This window comes from Paralichthys olivaceus, chromosome 16 (genome assembly GCF_024713975.1).
Source record: "Paralichthys olivaceus isolate ysfri-2021 chromosome 16, ASM2471397v2, whole genome shotgun sequence".
Classification (NCBI taxonomy): Eukaryota; Metazoa; Chordata; class Actinopteri; order Pleuronectiformes; family Paralichthyidae; genus Paralichthys; species Paralichthys olivaceus.
In genome coordinates, this window is record NC_091108.1 from 14,881,938 (window position 1) to 14,906,455 (window position 24,518).

A 24,518-nucleotide genomic window follows, 5' to 3' on the forward strand; every position below is an offset into this window, starting at 1 on the left:
GGCAGGTCATTCCCAAAAAGTGACCTTGTAGACACAAGGGAGGCTGTGAGGTTCATATAGGGTCAACCTCGCTGCTGTGAGGTTCATATATTGCTGCTGCTATTTAAATGAGTATAGGAGGCGAGAGAGTGACTCTTGGTTCATGCCAGAGAGGAGGGAGTTACAGTTGGCCAGGTGATTTGATCTGCACCAAATTGTACACATTTGTTCATTAAATAAAATAAATATGACTGATTTGATCATGTTTCATGCATTACTCCTTGAGGCATTGGTAAAAAAAAAATGGAGACAGAAAGTGAAAAACAAATATTATGATTTCTCTCTTGGTCCATGTCTCATCCTTCTACCAAATTTGGTGGGAATCTGTTTAGCAGTTTTTGGGTAATCCTGCAGACATAGATCAACAACTAAACAGAGGTGAAAACATAATCAGTGTATACATATATTAATTCAGAATCCAAAGTCGTAAAATTATTGTTTTATTAGTCTGACACCAAAAAAAGCTAATAGACGGTTATTTTTCATACTCTATAAGAAATAGGAAATAAATGTTTTTTTAAACGGGCCACCAGTCAAACTTGATTTGGATGATTCATTTGTCCAACTTGTGGGTGCTGAATCCACCCCAATATTAAATGGGTTCTCTCATGTCCCATCCATACACCAAGTTTCGTGGAAGTCCGCTCTGTAGTTTTTGCATAGTCCTGCAAACAAACAAACAAATGCTCCAGGGTGAAACCATGATTGGCCACATGCACACACTACATCAGAGTAAGAATAATGTGGATACAAAGTACAGTTACAGTTGATTGTCTTGGGTGACACGAGGCATATGTCACACAATGAGAACTCAGCAAAATCAGTTCTGCTGAAACTTAATTGAGTTCTGCTAACTTTAACACCAGAGAGAATATATTTCAGGCGCAGCAGAGATGGTGCGAGATGAAGTTTCGGTGTGAAAGCCAAGCTCGTGTTTTTCTCCACCCTCCCATGTGACAGTGTGTTTTACACCCTGAAACAGACAAGAGTGTTATTTGCTGTGTGGCGGATATGTGACCGGATGGACGCAACAAAGATTTCAGAGCATCAGCTACAAGAAAACTGGCACACAACAAGAAAACAAATTTAATGTATCAAGTGCATTTCACGGGCATACAGAACAAAAGTCAGAAATAAAGAAATGCAAAGACACACATGATCCGGCAACTTATTTAGAGCTGTTGACCTATGACCTTTCAAACGAACCCTCCCACACATGCACAGAGACACAATGACCAGGAAGCACCAAGCAGGTTTCTTCACATCCACACTCCAACGTTCCAGATGAGTTTTTAAGTATTTGGGGGGAAATTTACAACCAGAAACGGGCTGGTTGCAAACAAGGTGGGGGGGTGGTGATCACAGTGATGGATGAGGGAGATGATTTGTGGAGTGTTTACTGCATAACTCCACACATTCTGCAGTTTGTGTTCAGGGTTCCTTCTCTCTGTTTCTTCTATTGTAGCCAAGCTGAACCTGGATCAACGTTTCAGGATCCTGCACTGCCCAACAGAGTTAAATCAGGTGAATCAAGATAAATCAGTTTTAGGTAGAAGAGACACAAACGTCTCTCATGCTGAAGCTATTTGGAGCGAAGCTAGCAAGAAAAACAAGATATTTGCAGAAGTTCTGAGCAAAAGAAGAAGTCTTCCTGCGGTCAGCAGCGTCCAGTAAATCATTCATTGTGTTGGCGCTCGGTCCCTATCTGGGGGCTGCAGTCGGGGCCAGCTGAGAGCCCGATTACATTCGGCCTACAACTCCCATGATGGTGGGGGGGAAACGACTAAAATCTGATTGCAGCAGTAAGCACAGAAAAGCGGAGAGGGCTGTTGCACTGTGGTTACAGTTCCTGAGCCAGAGGAACCTGTGAGGGGATGAGATAGCGTCATGTGGTTTTCATTGAGATGCCACAGAAGGGCGGGGCTGTAGAGGTGAGTTCTCACACTCAGCGTCTGGGACCCAGCAAGGGAAAGTCAGTTTAGCCACAAGCAGCTATAATGGCATTAAATCATTGCATGGAGTCCATCGAATGAAATCATTCTACCATGATTAAGAACTGCAAGAAAAGTGAAGTGAATGACTTAAAACACTTGAAACATTTTGTTTTTGTTTTTCACTCAACAAGAAAATGTGTTTAATATTCACTTGGCATAACTTTGACTCAAAGTGACCCGGTGTAACTACAGAAAGACCAAATTATAGTATTTATTTTTAGTTTTCTGTTCCTTGAGTCTTATTACCTTGGCCAATGCTGACAATCTATGAGGCTAACAAATAGCTAATGAGACAGTGACTCCAAGGTCTTATAATTAATCATTTTAAATCAAGCTTGGCTCGTGGCCCATTATTTTCCTTTCCTTCTTTTGATGTGAGCATAAAATCAAACGTAGGAAACAACCAACCATTATTGGTTTGTAGGTATTAGAATAATAAGTTAATAAGAAAATAACAAATCTTTTTTTTTTTCTGATTTGGGGTTCTTAATTGAATATGGGAGGAACAAACGATACACAGATCACGATTTCACCTGTCTAATGTTTGTTTGTGGTTTTGTTCATCTACGCAACAACTACTGAAGAGATTTCTATGAAATGTGGTCGACATCGGTGAAGAAAGAACTCAATACATTTTGGCACTGATCCGGACAAAGACTTTGTTCTTTCACTGTGCTACTGTTAGCATTTATCATTCTGTAGGAATTGTTACATTTTACTGCACTTCTGTCCGTCCTCTCTCTGAGGTTCTATCTGTTTTGTCCCTGTTGAAAGTTTTTCCTCCCTCTTGTTGAGATTTAAGAACAGAGGATGTTGTATTTTGTTAGGCTCTGCAGTAACATGGCACCTCTGGCTTTCTTATGGCCCAAATATCCCAAAACAAATGTTGGCCTTTTTTTGGCAATCATGTGAACCAAAAGCGGCCCAAATAGCACAAAACTAATTGTGGCCACCTTTGGTTGACATGTGGTACTGCTATGGCTTACTTTTGACTCATCTAACAAACAAGAGTGGCATCATTCCATGCAGTATGTGGGCCGGATGTGCTTTGTGTGTAAGAGGCAAATTGTGATTTGTGAATGTGTGCTATACAAAAGCTTTGATTGAATGACTGATGGAGTCACGATGGCCACAGTTACACATGGTCACACCTTTGACTCCACCAGGCTGCAGCACGACAAAATCAAGACAGTGTTCTGACAAGCGGCCGTGTTCTGAGCTCCACGCGTCAACATTCACATACATGTGGTATGAGGGCTTCAGCCTCAGGTGTATTTTAAACCATGAGGAGCTCCCACACTCCCTCTCTGGCCCACATGGGGCTTGAGGTTGATCTTAAGAGCATGGACTCATGACTCACAGACACAGGTCTTTATTTAACCACGCGGCTGTGATCTGCACCTTTCACAAGGTAGAAAAAACTACTGCTGCCGCAAAGAAGTAAAGCAATCAAATACAAGAACGACCCTCCACTCATCCCTCTCCCCACGGGGGCTGTGATCACTGTGATAGGGCTTCTGTTACAATCACGTACGAGTAAAAGAATGAGAATCAAGGCCTGCGAGGGGGAAGAGGAGGTGGTGGCATGCACAACAGAGAGTGGGGGGTGGCTGTGGTAGCACTGATAGTGTCCTTTTCTACCCTGTGTTTGGTTTCCTGTTCTGAGTCAGTGTGTGACTTTGAGTTTGAACGTTGTCACATCAACACTGTGTCTCACTTCAGCTTTTTTCTCTCATTATCAGAACGCAGTCAATGTTAGACAGCAGCTATAGACCTCATAGTCCTATTTATGACCATTTAGCTCAAATTAACAAGTCTTTTATAAGAGTGAGCAACTGAGCACGAGACAGAAGGGCCAATTTGATTCTCACTCCGTGCTGTAGGCTGCCAGGTAGGTTGAAGTGATTCTGAGATAATTCATCTTTAAGATAAATGTTAGATTAGTTTGAGTCTGACTGTCTGTTTTGTTAGAGGAAAACTTAGGTTTGATAGTGTCTTTGCTCATACATTGTGGGGAATCATAGCTGTCTGCTAAGGGCTGATTATAAATATGGACCCTTTTCATTAAGAAAATGCATCAAAATCAGAGTTAAAACTAAACCAAAAATGATTGGAATTATATCAGAGAATGGTGATCAAACATATAAAATGTGGCCCTATAAGTGATAATAAGTAACATAAATAAAACTATGTATTTAAAATACTATAAATAGTAGTTTAAAAAAGGTGTGGCTTTAAGTAGGGGTTAAAGCCTTTAGATGAGGAAATGAAATTAATCCTAACAGGCAATTTCACAGATTTAATTTTGCTTTATTCAAATGTGTAAAGATTGTGGCACGGATGGACTCTTATCAAGACAAGAATCAGCGCTTTTCGTTCGCCTGTCATGGCTGAATGACATGGAAATTAATTTTTTGAGAGAAAGTGAGAGAGAGAGAGAGAGAGAGAGAGAGAGAGAGAGAGAGTAGTGGTTGTCTCTCTCTTCAACCTGTGGCTGGTGTTAAGACATTCAGACTCCATGTGGACAGCGGTCAGGACAGTGTGTGTGTACGTGTGTGTGTGCGTGTGTGTCCTCAGAGCTGCAGGATATATCCGCGTGTGTGAGTACGGGACATGTGTTTAAAGCTTTACCCCTCGCACTATCTCTCTGCGCTTTGCTTGCAGGTCTCTAAACTTACTGCAGCTGCATCAAACAAACTCTGTTCCCACATCTGAGAAATACAAAATCGATGTCACTCTGCTTCAGTGCGACCTTGAACACCCAGAGAACCAAATCCTTCGCTATGATTTGTTCTCTGACAGATTTTCTATTGGAAACTTTCTTACACACATCCATTGTTTCTTCTGCATTTCTTTATAAGTGGACAGCCCGGAGGGGGGGGGGGGGGGGGGGGTTATTAATGATGTAAAGCAGTACAGGCTGCAGTCAGCGGGTAAACTGAAGCAGTGTAACTGTAAAGAGATACTCCAGCTCTCCACCGGCAGGCTGTTGTGCGCAGCGGCCGCGCGCGTCTCATTAACAGGATCATTTTACAAGCGTCAAACAAACAGGGCATTATCCATCACAGCCTGCAGCACCGCAGCCCACACGAGCACAAACACACGCACTCAACATCTCATTATATCGTCTTTACAATCACATATGGCTTGATGAGACTCCAAAATGTCTAATGTTGCTGTGGTATTTTCAATATGTGGAGTTCAGGCCGGCGCACAATCCATGCTTATAGTTTTAATTCTTTCTCATTGTCTTGTAATGTTGATGTCACATTTCTAACTGTGCTGTGTGCTTAGAATGCAATATAGAAACACTCATTGCAGGAATAAAAGCAAGTAAAAGTACAAGTAGGTCGAGGAATCATTATGACAGTGCAACCCAGTGCAGACCCTATGATTTACCAGTCAGCTCTCCTGCTTACAAAGGATTCCTGTTTAACTGAGTCCCATCTACAACTCTGAGAGCACCATTAAAGACATTCAATATCTTCTCCTCAATCCCATATTTGCCGGGACCCTCAGAGGGGACTAATAGCAGGTCCTGCTTTTGACCACCTGCACCGCGACACCTGGTACACGACACGGAGTCTCTGCACATGCGTAATGAGCTGCCAACAATTCCAACGCCCGTCTCGCTCTTGTCAACCAATAGTGTCCCAATCTGTCCGGAGTTAAAGTCCGAGCGGGGCGCAGAGGGGTTAAGTGAAGTGGAGGATTTCAGACCCGATCAGCAGCTCACACCGACTGAAGGAGAAAAAACATGCCGAGGTCTTTTCTGGTGAAGAGTAAACGGGCCCACAGCTACCACCAGCCCCGCTACCTGGACGATGACTACAGTGGGCTGGATTCTATCCTGGCTCAGGCGTGCGTAGGTGAGTTCGTCTGTGCGTAATTACGCACGAAAATGTTTGAATTGAGCAAACAAAGAGTGATCTGTCTCCATAGAAATGATTTAATTCAACATTGAATTTACAAATAACTTGTTGCGTAAGACAAGTCAGTCAACTTGTTCTCTGTTTTCACCAGAGACCAAATCTCAGGCGGAGAGCTTGGAGCCGCATGAAGATGTGAGCGCCGGCGCTGACAGTCTGTCCCCCGGGTCCCTGCTGCTGTCCCCGGGGTCGCTGTCCTCCAGCTCCCCGCTGAGCTGTGAAGGCAGCGTGTGTGACCGATCCCCCGACTGTGATTTCTGGCGTCCCCCGTCTCCCTCCTCCTCACCAGGTCTGTTATATCTATGTTTCATTTAAACTTTTGCTAGAAGAGTCCGAACAACACAGCAAACTTTCTAGAATCCTGTTAAACGTCATAATTATTAAGAACCCATTAGTTTCAAGTACCATTAAACCAAGTTTATGAGTGTGTAAAATATTTTCATCATGGAATAGTTTTGATTACAATAAGGTGAAACATTATGTTGATCAAAAAGATAATTTTTATTCATTGTAAGATCTGTGAGTGCATTGTTGATCGATGGGACTACTTCTTTTAATATCCCAATTTAATAATTTATCAGTTATTTTTCTGTCACAAAACTATTTGAAACAAAGTTTGTAACGTGCAACATTTTGATGCAGAGATTTGAAGGTTTTAGTGAAATAACATTACTATGTCACTTCAGGCCCAGTGCAGATTGCAAATGATACATTTTAAGAAATAAACTGCAGCTCTTCAGTTTACATATGAACTTACACTACGTCGACATTAACCCCCAGATTCAGAGAAGTGCTCCACTCCAGCAGCGGAGGACGGTCACCACTTCAACATCCCCCTCTTCCCTTACTCCTGGTCGGCATACACCGGCTCCAAGCTGAGGCGCCTGATTCAGAGACCCTACCACCACCACCACCAGGGCCACAGAGAGCCGAACTCACCCGTCAGCATCTATGGAGCAGAAGACAGCGGCACCGAGCAGCTTTACGCACAGCGAGGTCCTGTGGCCGGATGCTACCAGGATTATTCTTCAACGGTCCAACACATCCGCAGGATGCGGGACACAGAGGAGCTGTATGTGGATGTAAAGCAGAAGCCCCCAAGTGCGGAGATCAAGTCTGAGAAGGATTTCATCTGCGCCAACTTCGAATCCGATGGATCATACAAGTGCATCAAATGTTACAAGGTTCGTTCATTGAGTTTCACTTCAGAGATGTTGATGAACTAGAATTATTAATTATCAATATATTATATTATTATGAAATATATCTGTGGATAATCTTCTATAGCTAAATTGTGTTATTACAATATATGTATTTCTATTTTTAACATTCATGTACATTTCCCTAAAGGTGTTCTCCACACCTCACGGTTTGGAGGTTCACGTGCGGCGTTCGCACAGCGGGACGCGGCCGTTTGAGTGCGGGATCTGCGGGAAAACCTTCGGACACGCGGTGAGCCTGGATCAGCACAGAGCGGTTCACTCACAGGTAGGCCCCGAACTTGAAGTTCCTCGAAGGCCTCAGGGCCGCACACTCTCATGCAAAGGCTCTGGAAGACAGTTTTTTTCATCAGGAAGTTGAAAACAACCAGTCTGCTTTTAGGTCGAATGGATTTCTGCAGTTAACCTTAACGTTTTAAACATTTTTTTTTGTCAGGAGAGAAGCTTCAGCTGTAAAATCTGCGGCAAAAGCTTCAAGCGCTCCTCCACACTATCCACGCACCTGCTCATCCACTCGGACACGCGGCCTTACCCGTGCCAGTACTGCGGGAAGAGGTTCCACCAGAAGTCAGACATGAAAAAACACACTTTCATCCACACAGGTGAGACACTACACACCCACACCAAAAGGCCTCCCCCGTGCGTAATGCGTAAAAACCAGCCTCTATGTAACCTCTCCAACTGTTTTCCGTTTTGTTCCCGCTGTAGGGGAGAAGCCGCACAAGTGCCAGGTGTGCGGGAAGGCCTTCAGTCAGAGCTCCAACCTGATCACGCACAGCAGGAAACACACGGGCTTCAAACCGTTCGGCTGTGACTTGTGCGGGAAAGGCTTCCAGAGGAAAGTGGACCTGAGGAGACACAAGGAGACGCAGCACGGACTGAAATGAACTCACGTCGACGCTTTGTCAAATCCTGCACTTTTAATATAATGACCATACAAATGGATGATACTGATTTATTTTATTTTACTGTTTGCTGCATTTTTCTTTTTTCCTATTAAAATGTAGTTCATTATTTAGCCTGAGATATTCAGATTGGTTTTATGGAAATTAAACTTTATTTATCGAGTGCTTTTAAATTATTATTAAAAAGTCTAAGTTGAATTTTTTAAATGTCCACATTCTGCTGTTGTTATAAAAGCGAAACCAGTAAAATTTAGTCAATGGTCAGAAATCGAAAATTAACTTCTGAAGCTCAGTTGTTTGTTTCAGTTTGGAATCATCAACATTTAACTATTTTAAGAAAATGTTTATCATAATTTGATAGTTTTTAAGTGTCAACCCACAGTAACACAATAAAAAACTGAATACATTCATCAAAAATCCTTCTGTCTCCCTCCTCTGATTGTTTGTTCACTGTAAAAAACGAGAAGCTGTGTTCAGCCATGCAGGCCATCAATCACATCCCCAATCTACATGACAGCTCAAAGCTATATCTCCACTGTTGAATGGAAAAAAAAAACGTTCTGTTGCATGCGCCACCTGGTCAAAACCAAATATTTTCAGTAGCATACCCATATAACAAATGACATTATGGTGCCATAAACCCTCATGTGAAGGAAGTGTGCAGAAATTGCATCACCTTTATGGCAGCAGAAGTTTCTTCCAGCACAGCAACAAGCAGCAGTGGGTCCACACGGCGGTTTCACTGGCGGAACGCTGGGTGTGATTTATTTGGCCATGCTCAGGGAATTTTAGGATCTGATTTGCTCGTATCTCTTGACAGATTGTGTACATACAATAATGTTGAACCACAATATCAACAGACTCCTACAAACTAGATCAGACTGTGGTGTGACTGAGTTTGTGTCATTGTCATGTAAGCTAAAGAACACATGGAACAAAAGGACACAAACTCTCGTCTTTACAGATTTTACGACCAAATTTATTTATGAAAAATAAACATTACAGAAAACTTCTGGTACACACATTTACGCAATTCAGTTGGATGATTAATTATTAATCTGTCCATGCCTGTGTGTGTGTGTGTGTGTGTGTGTGTGTGTGTGTGTGTGTGTGTCATTGTGCAGGGGTTTTAAACAGCCGGACAAGGTTCACCAGATCCTGCTTATGTAGACCGAGCTCTTCCATCATCGTGTTCAAATACGCTGCTGATGCCGTCGTCTCAAGGGCCTCTCTCACCACCAGAGACACCTCTGACAACCTGGAAGACACAACACACTAAATTACACACAACTACGCACTGAGCATTCATATGTGTATTAATGATAAACAATATTGATGATGAACATACAAGGACACAGACTTAAAAGGTCACACTTTCAATTTACGAGTTCCTTCACAGGACCCAATCAGCAAAGGCATGAGTGCTGACCTGGGATCATGTTGTTGTAAAAGAAAGAAGGATTTCTGAGTCGTATGGACACTAATGCTGAATAAAACAAAAGAGAAAAGCTGTTTGAACTTTAGGAGCCTGTAGTTTGTGCTGTTTAGCTGTATTGTTTTATAGTAAGAGGTGTTTCTAATATGCTGTCCATCCCATATAGTCGAAATAGTGACATATAATACATTGATAAACACTGGAAACTAAGGGAGGTGATAGGTATGGGGCAAGAGCTCATTTATGTAGGTGTGGATGCAGATCAGAACACGGATCCAAGATTTTTAAAAGACACTTAATTTAACATTGTGAGTTTGGGGCGTTTTTAAAACATTTTCATTGTTTTCCCAGGGAATAATTCATGGATCTTGATGAAACTATTCAGGCTTATTTAGGGAGGAAACATCTATGAGTGTGTGATATTTGGTCTAGCTTCATTCAATTTAAAAGGGCTTTTGGGCCTTGGCAGAGGTATGTGCTCTAGTTCTGTGTCTTTACAACTTTCAGTTCAAAGTTGAATTGAATTAAGGGGTTTAAGAATATATAACATTACATGTAAAATTCAATAGAACATTGAGAAGAGTTTTATTACAAGTCAAAAAATTTTCCCGAACATTACAGTGTTAGAGATTATCATGTAAAACCATTTCTACTAGTCACCAGACATTATTTATACAACATAAACAACTCTACTAGATTTCCAATCACAGCTAAATTTTGTATTAACCAAATTACAGTTTGTCCACAATAATTTCATAGTCCCTTACCAGGACCTCTGTTTTTCAGCCTATTCATTCATTCATTTTACTTGGGTTTAAGAGTGATAGATTTGTGTTAACTACTGGAACTCAAGCTGCACAACACTTAAACTCTATTGTTTTGTTCAGGAGAGACCACAATGTAAATTATGATTCTGATGTAAATTGACCAGGGGCCACTGAGGGAGTCATAAATCAGAGAGAGCTCAGCATCAGGTGAAAGTTTTCCCACCCGGGTCAATTTAAAATCCACATTTTGCTTGAATGTATCAGAGGAACTACTCTGTGTGTGTGTGTGTGTGTGTGTGTGTGTGTGTGTGTGTGTGTGTGTGTGTGTGTGTGTGTGTGTGTGTCTATTTAACTAGTAAGTACACAAGGCTGCATACTCTCAGGTGGAGATAAGGTTCTAAGGTGTCTGTGTGTACAGACGGGAGCAGCACGGAACTGTCCATGAACTATCAGCAAAACCAAAACAGCAAAATATATAACATTTCCCATTTCGACATTTCAGTGATTTTCGTCCGCCTGTTTTCTGAGACTCAAAGTGAACTGGACAGTTGAATTGTGAAGTGGATGATTCCATTTGTGTGTCTGCCTACTTTATTTACTGTAAAGGTCAAGACAAAAAGAAATCCCCCCTCTCTTAAAAACAATAACTTTTTCATTTCCGATCACATGCATGGACTGAACATCTCAACTAAATCAACCACTCTCGATTGTTGTTTAGCTCCAGCTTTAAATCCAGTTTGTAGCCTTCTAGCTGATCACCACTCTCATCTTCCTCCTTCCCCCACCTCTCCTCCCCCCACCTCTCCTCCCCCTCTACCTGCTCGGTCTACCTCTGTGGAGGTGCACTGCTGGACAATCTCCGGTTCACCCTGGGGTCTAGTGTTGCAGTGGGGGTATCCATTATTTAGCTGGCCTGGACAAAAGAGGCCAGACTAGCTCCACAGCTGCCATGCAGCAGACAGATAAGACAGCACACCAAATTATTCATTGAGGAATGGAAGGATGGAGAAGCTTGAAGTTAAATAGGAACTAATGAAATCATTGAGTACCAATGGGACATGTGACAGAGAGAATACATGTTTCCAAAGGAGTTAAATATCTCAAATGAATAAATTGAAAGCCAACTGAAATTTAACCGTCATAAGTCGCCTCCCCCTGCCACTGACAATAACTAAACATGTAACAAATACATTGTGGTTCATTGGTTGGATAAAATCAAATCTGAAAAACAGTGGTAAACATTTCTCACACTTCTCTCTCATCATCAGCAATTCTGTTTTTTCTTAATTTATTTCCTGAACATTACAGTGCTAAAGATTATTATGTAAAATAATGTCTACTTGTTACCAGAAAATGATTTATTCAACACAAGCAACCCTACTTTTCCACCCTAGATTTCCAATCACAGCAAAATGTTGTATTAACCCAGTCACATTTTGTCCACATTAATTTCCAGGACCTCTAAAAACGTTTTTATATAATGCAGTCTTATGCAATCACAGGAATCCTTGGCTCTAAGAGTGAAATATTTGTGTTACCCACTGGAACCCAAGCTGCACAACAGTTAAAGTATATTGATTTGTTTAGGAGAGACCACAATGTAAATTATGATTCTGATGTAAATTGACCACGGGCCACTGAGGGAGTCATAAATCAGAGAGCTCAGCATCAGGTGAAAGTTTTCCCACCCGGGTCAATTTAAAATACCCATTTTGCTTGAATGTGTGTGTGTGTGTGTGTGTGTGTGTGTGTGTGTGTGTGTGTGTGTGTGTGTGTGTGTGTGTGTGTGTGTGTGTGTGTGTTTAACTAGTAAGTGCACAAGGCTGCTTGTGTGTGCTGTCTGTCCTGCATCACGGATCTAGAGAGGGACAATCAGGTGGAGATAAGGCTTTGAGGTGTCTGTGTGTACTCAAGACGGGAGCAGCACGGAACTGTCCATGAACTATCAGCAAAACCTAACACACACAACATATGGCATAGGCTACAACAACAACCCGCCATATACGTTTGATCAAATGCACGATGAAGCTTTGAAGATGAAATTGAATCCAAGTCATATTTTGGAAAATTTCTGCCTTCTTTGTTGTATTCTATTAAAAACGGTTAACCTGAAAACTATCTGACTCTCTAAACACACACAATATATATATATATTTCCTGGGAAGCAGAGGTCCTTGAATACTTTTTTTCTCGGTCTCACTACTTCTTCTACGACTCAGGCAGTTGAGCAGCAGGCTGTCCAGCTGTCATGGAGCACCCTCATAATACTGAAGTAACACCCACACACATGCACACAGTGTAGACTTACAGACGTAGAAGCACCACAGCAATGAGGGTCCACTCTGTAGTTTTGTGGATGATGTTTGTGTTGGTGAACCTGTGGTGATGAGAGAGGAAGCAACAAGTCAGAACTTAACTAACTCAGATTATTGTCATTTTAAAGAGTCTGTCTCTGGCTGTAGAGAAATGTCACCAGTGAATATGCATGAAAATACTAAAGTGGATTTGAGCAACCTTGTTTGGGTAGGTGACAAAAATGATCCAATTCTGATGTTAAATAAACACGGAAAACAAAATGTGCATAAAGCCGAAACAAAAACCACAAACATTGCCTGCAATAGTTCAGTGATGTATGCTGCTGTGACAGCTCTGTGTTTATTCTTTGGCTTCAGCCTCTTGTCAGTGGGGCCTCAAAGAGAATTGCAGGAAGCAGGACCGTGGAGGTGTTAACTCTCCTACTCGTACAGCTTTTAAATCACTGACACAGAGATTTATATCAACAGCAATCCTGTTGAAAACATCCGAAACCAGCCGATAGTGGGTATGCAGTATGGTTACGGCAGGAAATGTTTAATTTAAGTTTTTAAATCTTCAATGTCTTATTATTTTATTCCTATTTTAATATAGCACTATACTCACTACTATCAAAAGTATTTATTTTATTTCTATTATGTAACAAATGCTAGAATATTAAAACAACAACACACAATTATAAAGTGCAGAAATGAAATGTTTCAGTTTTTCGAGATGTGAAATGAGGAAAATCACAAATGAGGAAAATCAATAAAATCCATGATGCTGCATCAGTTTCAGGGTCTTTGTTTTTTGTGTGCTGTCAAATGTTTAGAACTGTGCCACATTTATGTTATCAACACCACCTATGATTTTCTGACTGTGACAAGTAAAAATGTTTACTGTGAAAAAAGGCATAAATGTCTGTTGAGCTCTAAATAACTAATTTATGTAAGAATTCACATTTACCACTTGAACACATCATCATATCAAAAGGTATGCACATTATGAAAATATTGCACCTCTATTTTATTTCCATATACTTTTTTTTCCAGATCCATACGTGGTCACTGTGACCTTTACCTTTGACCACTGAAACATAATCACTTTATCTTTGATACAACTGATCAAAAGTTGAAGAAATCCCCTCAAGCTGCTTTGAGATATCGCATTAAAGAGGCCAAAAACATGTTTTTTGGGTCCAACGTGACCTTAACCTTTGACCACTGAATTCTAATCAGTTTATCAATGAGTCCAGTTTGAGAAAATTAAAAGGAAAGTCAGCACAATTTTTTAACGGTCACCACGGAGGCATCAAGAGGCTCACAACCAGTTGATGACTCCTTTTGTTGTCGTGTTTCCTTCAGACCTGTAGAGGGCACCAGATTATTCAAGTCTTCCCAGTGTTGAGGAATTTTAAGAGCTCCTTCTATGCTTATTGGATTTTTCCCTTTATTTTTAGTAAAGTATAGTCTGCTGCAAGGTGGAATCATTGTTCCTGATGGGCCTGATACATCTTGATTGTATAACCTTTTGTTTTCAACAAAGTTTCACCAACTAACTTGTCCACCCACATACAGTTTTATTTTTAATGGAGCTGATGTGAACTATGATGATCTGTCTTCTGCAGATGTTGAAGATTATAATTAAAAAGCAAAGTTTCCTTGTCAGGATGTAAAAACCTAGTGGACAAAAAAATTTTGTGTAAGGAGAGTTGATGTGTGTCCTAGTGCTGGTAGACAGGTCACAGGATGCATCGGAGTCTGTGTTCGCTGAACTGACCTGAACGTCTTGAGCAGGTTGTTCAGGTCAGAAGAGACGTCACTCATGGTGAGATGCAGCGGACCCACAATGTTTTTGAGACTGCACAACACACACACAAAAAGACGAAGGACAAAGACACAAAGAGAAAAAAAAGCAATTTTAAGTGTAAAAGTGATTGTCCATTGTTCATTGACTAAATGCACTGTTCAGTAACTGATGGGGCCTCTACACTACACTATGTTAACAAGCACATAACTTTATAAACATATTGTGACATGTTTGAACCTGGTATCTCCTTATGGACAGAGATATGAATTACCAGTCAGGATACAAATATGACCAAAATGAATGATGGTTCAGAGCTAAGGAAGCACATCAATACACTGCCTTGGATTTTTGGATGAATATAGGTGTCCACAAAATAAAAGCACATAAAACATATAGGGGGAAGAAAATGCAGTAAATACACATAGCCGAAAGAAACACAAGAGAAAAGGAACACAAAGACACTGACCAGTTGGTGAGCTTCTCCGCTGTGATTTGTTTCTGGATGAGGTGCTGAGCTTGAGAGTCAACAAGTGGCAGAGCTGGGTCTCTTGGGTCCTGGTCCTGGACTGTCACCTGGTGGAAGAAAACAACATGTTAAGACTCAGTATGGGGTCATTCCGTGTCAAATTGCCCCACGTCTGGTCCACACATCACATATTTTAGTGAAATTTATTGAAACATGATTCCACTGTGTTGTATTTCTTTGAAGACTATCCAGTAAGCTGGGAACCCATCAGCAAAGTAGTTAATTGGTGCTGTGTCCTTCACTAACCTTGTTGTCATTTGGTGCCTCTATCTCCTCAGGCCACATCCCTTTATAAAGCTCCTTCACTCTGAGCTCCAGCTGCTGTGTCTCCTCCCTCAGTGTCTTATAGTCTGGAGCTGCTGCAGATGGCCTCTTAAGCGCCCCAGCATCAGCCCCTTCTAAATCCTCTACAGAAATCTCATCTTCAAAGTCATCTTCATCCAGCTCCTCCTCTCCGTTGTCATTCTCACTTTTTAGGTCAGCAAAAGGAGAGCCTAGAGAATGGTCGCCACCGTACAGGAATTTCAATGTCTCGACTGTGCTCCATTCCTTCAAGGTTCTTCTCAAACATTCAAGGAGATTCAGCCGGGTGGAGTCGGGTTTGGGTGCAGCAGTGTGGTTCTTGAGTAGATCTCGTAACCCCGCTGCCCCTTTCTTACTCATACCCACCTGGGTGATGCCGAGTCCTGGCTGGGCGGGCATTGTTGTGCTGTGGATGCTCTGATGAGCCGTGGTTATTGTTGAAGAGGAGAGAGGTTTGTTTTCTGCTGGGGGTTGTGAGTCAGTAAGTAGTGGAGGAGAGATGAGCAGTGTTGCATGTTCTGCAGGTGATGAGTCAACAGGCAGGGAAACAGCGTGAGTCAATGTCTCAGACAAACTGCACAGATCAATCTTATCTTTAACCTCTTCCACACTGGTTTCCTTTGGCGAGTCTTTTTCCTCTGCCGGGTCAATATTTCTGACATGCAGCTTTTCTGAATCAGTTCTATTCTCTGTTTTCAGTGCATGAGACTCTTTTCCTTGCTCATCTTCTCTCCTTTTTCCCTTCTCTGCTTTCTGACTTTGAAGATGCACGATCTCCTCCTCACCCCCTTCTCTGTTCTGTTTCTCTTTCCTCTCAATATTCCCTCCTTTTCCTTTCTCGTCTTCATCTGTGCGTTTAGGCAGGGCACCCCAGTGCACCCTGCGACCGTGCTGCTGCGACACAACGCTGGAGACAAAGTCCTGGTCTTGCTCCACGTCACTGGTGTCGCTGTGGTCACCTGCGGCACAACATTGTTGGGAGCTGTGAGGCTCCCAAGGCTGAGCAGTCAGCAGATTCTCGATGTCCTCCTCTTGGAGAATCCTCTCTGATAGAATCACCACCTCACCAGAGCTCCCACTGAACACACACATGTAAGGCTGAATTAGTAAATCTATCATAAAGGCTTAATAAACCTTAGAAAACAAATATCTAAAAATAGTATTTATCCATTAGTAGAATCAGATCGGCAACAAATCTCATATTTATCAGCATTTACAATATTCTTTACTATGGAATGTAAACACTGAAGCCAAAACATACCCATCTCCTTTCTTCACCAGTTTAATTTCTTGAGGGCTGTCAGAAATAAGGGAAGTGAACACATGACCTTATTATGCAGAAACTAATCATATATGAGATAAGATCAATTAAGAACAAATGTATTTATTGATCCGACTTCAAGGAAATTAGCTTGCCACAGGAGTAGATAGTGCAAATAACGTAGACACATGAACATGTAAAAGTAAAATAGAATAAATTACAGAGAATATATACATAATATAACCCTTTAACTATAGACGGAATATGTAAGATCAGTTCATAGTTGTGTTTTAGGAAAGAGACAAATCAACTCACCTCTCATGCTGCCTGAGCCAGAGAGGAGTCTTTGATATTTGTAGTTCAAACTCTTTGGAGGCTTTATAACAGAAGTTACTGCAAAAACACTAAACACAAATAGAAAAGGAAAAAAAGATTTCTTCAGAAATATGTATATATGTATATATATATATTTTACACACATATAGCAGCACTTACCTTGCGCTCTGTAATGTCGTACACTTTATTGGTCTTAGTAGAAATTTTAAACTGTTGAGTTGGGATCTAAGTGAACAGTAGAAAACAGAAATTAAAGGCAAGAAACATAATGAAATCTATTGGAATTACAAAGACTAATTCAAAGGCTCTTACCTTGCCCAGTTTGTTTGGACATATGGGATAACCACACAGTTTAGCGATCATTCTTTCCTCTATAGTATCTTTGTAGTTAGCTGGAGTGATGAATTTGGCCTGTGAAGAAAGGAGACTTAAAACAATATTTGAACAACAACTATGTCACTTTTAAGATGAACCTGGTGAAGAGTAAGAAAGAAAAAAAATACAATGTGGAAGTTAAAGCAGTTATCAGCTCACTGTTGTTTAATCTAATCCTTGCTTATCAAACCCAGTAATGGAAAATACTCTTCTTTGCAGACTACACACTACACAAGCTCGGTTCTTTCTGAAAATGGTGGTCACAATGATTTAGTTGAATGAGAATGAGACATCACTCTGCAGGACTGAGAGACACTGAAATCTGTCTCAGAGCTTGTGTCTTGTCCGGCAGATGTTTACTGGTCAGATGTGTGTTTGGATTTCTCCTGGACCTCCTTCATAGAGAAAAGCTGAACTCAGGTGACACGTACACAGTCAACCAGGAAGTCTTCAGCCACACTGTCGTCAAGGAGACGCTCCACCACCTTCAGGGCTCTCTTCTCCAGCTCCAGCCTCTGCCTCAGCTCCTCCTTCACTTCCTCTCTCCTGACACCAACACACATCACATTCATTGAAACAAATGTTCGCATTACTTATTGTTAACTTCTATGACAGTCCTCTCTAAAATGTCGATTATCAATTGAACCGTTTACAAGCATACTACAATCTTGTGCATTAGCTTGTAGCAGATTGGATGAAAGTTCCTCACCTTCTGGCTTCTTCTTCAACACCTAGCGCTTTCACACGTTTCTCACCTGTCACACAGAGAGACGCTCACATGTTGAATACAAGTCACTGTGTGTTGAAGCTACAACACAATTTAAACGTGTTTAGCGTTAGCATGAATCATATTTTCACTTCTTTCTGAAGACGGCATGGCTGTAAATATGTTTGTGAAGCTCAATGCTGTTGTATAAGAAGAAATGAGGAGTAGAAACGGACCTTTTTGGGAGTTTTTGGGAGTTCTCCTCCTCTGCTCCGTCGCCATGTTTCTGTCTTCTGAGTCTCAACTTTGACCCGTGACGTTTGTTTCCCTCTACGGAAAGCGCGAAGGGACAATCCAGCCTTTAGCACCGGTTAGTACCGGAGTGACTTAGCATGACAGTTCGTCTGTGACATGTAGCTTCGGTGGGTATCTGTTGTCATGTGACCCATTATTATACGTGATCACAGTGTTTACTGGTAGCGACTGTGTTTGGCTCAGTATGTTAGCAAGAGTCAGTTTTGTTTCAATTCTAACAGCGAAGCTAATGGTGGGTAATTGAAACTAGCATCTATTCATCACCTCTGTGTTTATACTGTAGAGGAACCTCAGGCTTATCTGACCTGGAGCTTAACTCCACTCACACGTCCACACATATTAATGAGGATTCAGCCATTGGATGATGATCGAGTGTGTTTTTACTCTGATGTGTAGTTTGTGAGTTTGTTTAAGAGGATTGTTGTGTGACGATAAAACCACCTGGAGACAGCAGGGATGGCTCTGGAGCAGCTCAGCGATGTGGTCCAGAGATGTGTGAGTTCACCACACACTCACTCACCCCTCAACACATTTCTCCATCTCTCCAGGGTTCAGGGTCATTTCATTTAAGAGATAGAATCGATCAGAATGCATTTGTTTACTGAGCAATACCTGCTCCATTCATTTAGAAATAAAATAGAAATAAAAATGTTCAATCATGATGGATCAACTTGATTCTACCTCCCTTTTAGAGACGATCATACACTATACAATGCACACACACCAGAAGTGTGTGAGTGATGTGTGATAAAGCGCTGAAGGAGTTACATCTATAAAATATCAGAAAATAGTGTCAAATGTTTTAGTTGCATCAACAGTCCAGAACCTTGAAGGTATATTTTTTTTCATATGCATTTTGTGTAGATAATCAACTTGAATTATTTCATTGCTAATATGTTTACTCTTTCTAACACAGCAGGCACTCCCTGATGATGGCTACACCACTGAGGATCATAACGTCTTCACGATTGCTGGGCGAACCTGCATCGAGGAGGGAAACAGTGCACAGGTCCTCAGTATTGTCCTGGACGAACAGAATCAGGTATGTTGCTCAGAGCTTCAATATTTCAGCTTAAACACTTTTTTATAGATTTGAGCTCTGATAACACTTTACCCTTGTTTCTGTAGGAGATAGTGAGATGTATGGGCTGGAATCTGCTGCCTCCCCTGATTCAAGTTTTGCTTAAGAAAGACGACGGGAACCGTCCTCAATGCCTCGCCATTTTCAACCACCTGCTGGAGGTCTGCTTATCTGATCCGTAGATGCCTCACAGTGTTGTGACAGGGGTCTAATACTGTCCAAAATACAGATAATAATCCAAACTAAACAGAGAAAAAACTATGAGTGTGTAGATGTGTAACAGTCACATATTGTAGACAGAAACATATTCATGTTTTTGATTATAGCAGATTTACATGCTAAATAAAGGCTTTGAAAACAGCAATAAAAATTTGAAAAAATTCAAGTGTTGATTAGATTCTCTTTGATTTAACAGACGTGCAGACCCAAGGAGCTACTGATTGGTCTATTGGAGCTGCTGGAGCAGGACGATCCTGACACCATTGCAAAAAGTCTCCATCTGCTGTTGAACCCTCTACAGAAAGGTAGGAAACCTTTCTTTAGATACAAGCTTCCACGTCAGCTACGAGGAATCAATTTCATGGTTCCCCCTCCTCTGTCACCCATCTCTTCTTCTTAGTGCTGCTGTGCCTGGGCGACCGTAAGGCCTCGTCCCTGGGCATGACCCTGTCCTCTGTGCTGGACCAGGTGGCCAAACTGCCTATACCTCACACCAAGGAGCAGGAGGAGGATGACGTCTTCTCGCTTTGTCGCTGCTGCACCGACCTGACAGCCTTTGTCAGACCCTTTGTCCTCGAGGTCAGACAAAAGCTGATGAACGATGAGCTGAGCGAGAGCACGAACAAGATGACGATTGGACAAGACACCAATAAAGAAGACGAACTGCGGACAGAACTACTGAAGTTGTGAGGGAGAAATTTGAAATTTTTCACAATTCAGACTTTCAAAGAAAATACATTATCTCAAAATACATTATCAGTAATGGTGTCCAGGTTGAATAAATGTGTTTTTCTGCCCTGCAGCTGCATGAAGACTCTGAGTTACCCTTTGATGGAGGCACAACTCAAGGATCCTGACACTCTGCCTGTGTCTCCTCTCAGGAGTTTTGCCTCAGATATTATGGTATAAAACATCACATGAACTGAAAATGTATTCAGTAGAATATTCTGGAAAGAGTAAACGTTGTCCTGTAACATCAGTGTAAATGGTGTGATGGGTCTTGTGTGTGTGTTTTGTGCAGAATACCCTCAGTGCTATTGGAGAGCCCCTAACCAGCCTCGTGTACCAGCCTCTGCTGAAGAGAAAACAGGTTCTGGGTTTTCTGGAGGAGGAGGTGCGTTATCCTAAAGAGTCTTTGGCGAGCCTAAACCACCTGGTGTTCGTACATCACCTGGCTGCAGATACGTTCCCCTGTGTTTTCAGGTATGTTGGTGAAAGTGTGAAAACACCGGTGACAGTTCAAACTGTGTGAATGGGTGGATTGTTTCCTAACGCCCTTTGTGTCCTTGTAGTCCCGTGTTCTCTCTCCGGTGCAACATGGAGCACATCTGCCTCCTCTTGTCCAGGTGAATATATACTATGTTATTACATTATATCTGTACAATGCCATAATTTAGCAAAAACTGGTCACAGGAATATAGAAAGATTTTCTCCAAACTAAAGTTTCCTTTAAACGTAACATTTTGTATGGTTTTTTTTGTTTGTAAGAACCGAGGAGACCAGGATTCAGAAAGGACTGGTGAGTCAACCGGAAACACTGAATACAAGAAAGTTGTTGTTTTGTGTTTTCAGTGAAAGATCTCTGCATTAGTTCTTTAATTGAAATTTCCTCTAAGCTCACAAAAATGTTAAAGAACCTCAGCCCTCACCAAGTAACAAGAAAATCGTCTGGGTAGCTTTTGCGTAATCCTGCTAACAGACATACAGACAAATGTATAAACGACAATGAAAATGAAAAAAACTTTTCCAGCTGGTGTGTATTTGTGTTGTTTAGAGTCAGTTTGTCTGGTTCAGCTCATCAGTGTTTGAATCATGTGTGTTTCCCATCACACAGGAGCTGTATGAGAAGAGTCTGGTGCGGGTAGAGGACAGAAGCCTGTCTGCTGATCTGCTGGACATCAAAACCTTCCTCACAGTCCCTCAGGTGAACACAGTCGTCCACTCACATCACTCATTCAAACCTCAGCTTCTACTCTGATGCGATTATTATTGTGCATTATTAATTTCTGCTTTCATTTTCAGAACTTGGTGAATGTTATGACAATATGTTCAAGGCACGATTTGGTAAGTCTAAACATTTGTAACTGCAGATGATGGTTTTAACAGTGACCCTTTTTCTACTTTTGTATTAAATGTAGTTTTGAAAATAGATGTTTTAAAATGTTCTTCTTGTCGACAGAGAACCAAAGGTCTTAAGGTGTTCCAGCTGAGCATTGATAAATTTGACACTGAAGCCAAGTATAAGTTTTTCCAGTAAGCGTCCAACTTTCCTCCTTTGAATCCATTAGAAAAGTCTCTCTCTGTTCCACCCCTCAATATAAAGACTTTCCCCGGTAATGTTTTCTCAGGTACATGCTGAAGACCAGTAAACACTCAGGAGTCGAAGGCTACATCATCAAAAACATCAAGACTCAGATAGACTTTGCCCTGCAGGTGAGTTCAGCCACTTTAGATGTGATGGTGTCTGTCAGATTTGATGGGAGCGCAGGAATTCTAAACTAAATGTCAGTGTGGTCAGTCCCGGTGACGTCTGTCTTTGTCTCTGTCCTCAGCCAGGTAACAGTAACCCCTGGTTTCAGGGGACTCACCTGCTCCCTCTGCTGCGAAAGGTCCTCATTCTCCCAGACGGACCAGAGACCGACCTCCTGCAGTACCTGGACAGGTCAGCACACACGCACTCTAACACCCCTCTCATATGTTTTATAAACTGCCTATCCTGCACATGTGAATGGAGCCTGTCCCAGCATGCACTGGGCGAGAGGCAGGTGAAAAAATAAGCCTTTACTTACTGTTAAAAGAAAAAGAGCGAGGGTGTTTCTCTCTGTTGCACTGAAATGTGAACTGTACTATGTTTAATGAGATGCCCACAACTCTTAATGTTTCCATAATGCTCATGTTTTGAAGGGTGTTGCTTCAGAATGAAACAGTGATAAAAACAGCTGAATCTTTGTTTCAGTATTAACTTGTATCTTGTTTTTCTCCTCAGAATCATGGAGTCTCTGAACCTGCTGCGTTACCTGGTCATCAGAGATAAAGTGACTGAGAACCAGGTGAGAACAGCCGCGTACGAGAATTGATCTGTTTCACACCTGAGCCACAAATAGGGTTGATGGTTGATTTGGATGGATGGATTCCTGAATGAACTGCTGGACACAAAAACAGTGACCTCAGGGGGTCGATAGGGAACCTGGACCAGAACCTCTGTATGATAACATTTCTTTTTGAAATAACTACAAAGAGATGGAAAAATGAAAAAACCCAAAACAACTGCAAAAAAGGAAAAATACTCAAAATGAATTATGCAAAATTATCAAAAAATGACACAAAGTCAGTAAAACTAGACACAAATCTACAACAAAAAACAAAATTATTAAAATGAGACTAAAAACAAGTTTAAAGAAAAAGACAAAAGGAGGATACACACAATATGACTCCAATGTATCTCTTATTTATGAATGTGGACAGATGTGTGTAGGAATGTGTGTATTATGAATGAATTGATTTTTAGGCACTGCACAGAAAATTATGTTGTACTATTTTGTGCAATGACAATAAAGCTTTCTGATTCTGATATGCAAAAATAAAATACCACAGATTTAAATGGACAAAAAAAGAATGCAAATCAACCAAGCATCAAAACAAAAATAGATGCAAACCCATAAAAAGGGTGCAAAGAGACAAGTATGACTGGACACAGAGACTTTTTCAGTCTTAGTCGTATTGTTATCAACAACCATTCACATCTATTCACTAACACAATCAGCACCAGGTCACTGGAGCCGATTGGAGCCAGTCTTACCTTAATACACTGATGATGATCTTGTGCTGCTGTTGTGATGTTGCAGACGGGGATCTGGACCGAACTGTATAAAATCGAGGACACGCTCATGAAGCCTCTGCGTGTTGGTGTGAACATGTCGAGAGCTCACTATGAGAGGGAGCTGCACACCATGGACACCAAGAAGAGCCGGGCCAAAGGTCAGACCAGTGTTTCCTTATTCATACTGATGATAGTGTCTTTGTCAGTTTCACCTTTCTCAAACAACCCCTCAGATTTTCTGAAAACATACACATGTGCAAGAGGACAGAAAATATTACTGCCTCATATTTCATGGTCTTAAAGGTGATGTGTGTTTTCCACAGAGGAGTCGAAGTTCTCTGTGAGTGTTGGTGACGAGAAGCTGCCAAAAGTGACGTCAGAGTCACAGATTCAGGTCAGCAACTGTTTCATATTCAGTAGTCAAATCAAATAGCATTTGTTTGTACAGTTCTAATGCTACTGTGTCCTCTCAGGCTCTGCACTCGGCCCTGCACACGTTTGACATGATCGAGAGCGTGTTGGTGCGGATAGAGGAACTCACTGATCCGAGAGAAAATCTGTAGCGTTTTAGTTCAACCGCTACAACATCCTCAACCTGTCAACTCCACCGTTGATTTGTTTTGTTTAAATTAAATGGATGAATTATTTCAAAGTGTTAAACCATCCAAATATTTAAAGTTGTCAGCAGGTCTGCTGGGTATTTAGAAATGTAACAGTAAAATGTTTCAAACTCTGTTTGTAAAACAAACCAAATAGACAGGAAGGTTTTATTCCGTCTGTTATATGTATTCAAACTTTTGTATTCATGCAAAAAGGTTAAAAATAAACTTCTGTACTCTTTTTTTCTGAGTGGGACATTTTCTGTGGTAAAAAACTTTAACGATGTGACTTGCTGTAATTCTGGAGACGGCAGCTCCAGCTCATTTTGGCTTAAAATGGTAAACACATTGAAATTATTAAAGTGGTCGTTTATTAAGTTTACACTTAGTAACAACTGCAAAGTTCTAAGTAAACAGAAGTCATATACATCTTAACAAGTAATTACTTTCCATTTGGTTGATAAAAGTTTTTAAGGGCTATGCAAACTTTGTTGCTATTGACAATTTCTATGTATCTGTGTATTCTGTCTATTTGATTGGTTTATAGTCATTTGAAATATGTGATAGACAAATCTCAAATTCAA

General features: G+C 41.2%; 3 protein-coding genes across 8 annotated transcripts; 2 read left to right on the plus strand and 1 right to left on the minus strand.

Annotated features, from left to right (window-relative positions):
• Positions 1 to 3,748: 3,748 nt before the first annotated feature.
• On the plus strand, positions 3,749 to 8,504 carry gfi1aa (growth factor independent 1A transcription repressor a). Of its 3 annotated transcripts, none has more exons than XM_069511725.1 (7): positions 3,749 to 3,924; positions 5,683 to 5,902; positions 6,057 to 6,251; positions 6,743 to 7,146; positions 7,313 to 7,450; positions 7,619 to 7,784; positions 7,891 to 8,504. In XM_069511725.1, the coding sequence occupies exons 2-7, from the start codon at positions 5,791 to 5,793 to the stop codon at positions 8,067 to 8,069; spliced, it is 1,194 nt and encodes a 397-aa protein (XP_069367826.1). In that variant the 5' UTR covers positions 3,749 to 3,924; positions 5,683 to 5,790; the 3' UTR covers positions 8,070 to 8,504. The 3 variants fall into 3 exon arrangements, with proteins under 3 accessions (XP_069367826.1, XP_069367824.1, XP_069367827.1); XM_069511723.1 differs by lacking the exon at positions 3,749 to 3,924 and adding an exon at positions 4,503 to 4,633; XM_069511726.1 differs by lacking the exon at positions 3,749 to 3,924 and adding an exon at positions 4,504 to 4,633 and having other exon boundaries at positions 5,553 to 5,902.
• A 540-nt stretch (positions 8,505 to 9,044) lies between these two features.
• On the minus strand, positions 9,045 to 18,277 carry rpap2 (RNA polymerase II associated protein 2). The gene is made up of 12 exons (XM_069510658.1): positions 18,137 to 18,277; positions 17,904 to 17,949; positions 17,626 to 17,740; positions 17,132 to 17,230; positions 16,979 to 17,044; positions 16,799 to 16,887; positions 16,484 to 16,519; positions 15,166 to 16,300; positions 14,860 to 14,966; positions 14,364 to 14,444; positions 12,598 to 12,666; positions 9,045 to 9,345 (listed from the first exon to the last, which is right to left on the minus strand). Exons 1-12 carry the CDS (start codon positions 18,180 to 18,182, stop codon positions 9,201 to 9,203), a joined length of 2,034 nt encoding a protein of 677 aa, XP_069366759.1. The 5' UTR covers positions 18,183 to 18,277; the 3' UTR covers positions 9,045 to 9,200.
• On the plus strand, positions 18,194 to 24,175 carry glmna (glomulin, FKBP associated protein a). 4 transcript variants are annotated; one of them, XM_020102758.2, is made up of 19 exons: positions 18,194 to 18,322; positions 18,612 to 18,710; positions 19,132 to 19,257; positions 19,344 to 19,457; positions 19,712 to 19,820; positions 19,916 to 20,201; positions 20,319 to 20,418; positions 20,537 to 20,718; positions 20,808 to 20,861; positions 21,004 to 21,034; positions 21,350 to 21,439; positions 21,538 to 21,579; positions 21,695 to 21,768; positions 21,864 to 21,948; positions 22,068 to 22,177; positions 22,502 to 22,565; positions 23,361 to 23,493; positions 23,659 to 23,729; positions 23,809 to 24,175. In XM_020102758.2, the coding sequence occupies exons 2-19, from the start codon at positions 18,672 to 18,674 to the stop codon at positions 23,896 to 23,898; spliced, it is 1,800 nt and encodes a 599-aa protein (XP_019958317.1). In that variant the 5' UTR covers positions 18,194 to 18,322; positions 18,612 to 18,671; the 3' UTR covers positions 23,899 to 24,175. The 4 variants fall into 4 exon arrangements, with proteins under 4 accessions (XP_019958317.1, XP_019958331.1, XP_019958324.1 ...); XM_020102772.2 differs by having other exon boundaries at positions 19,135 to 19,257; XM_020102765.2 differs by having other exon boundaries at positions 18,290 to 18,447.
• The last annotated feature ends 343 nt before the right edge of the window (positions 24,176 to 24,518 follow it).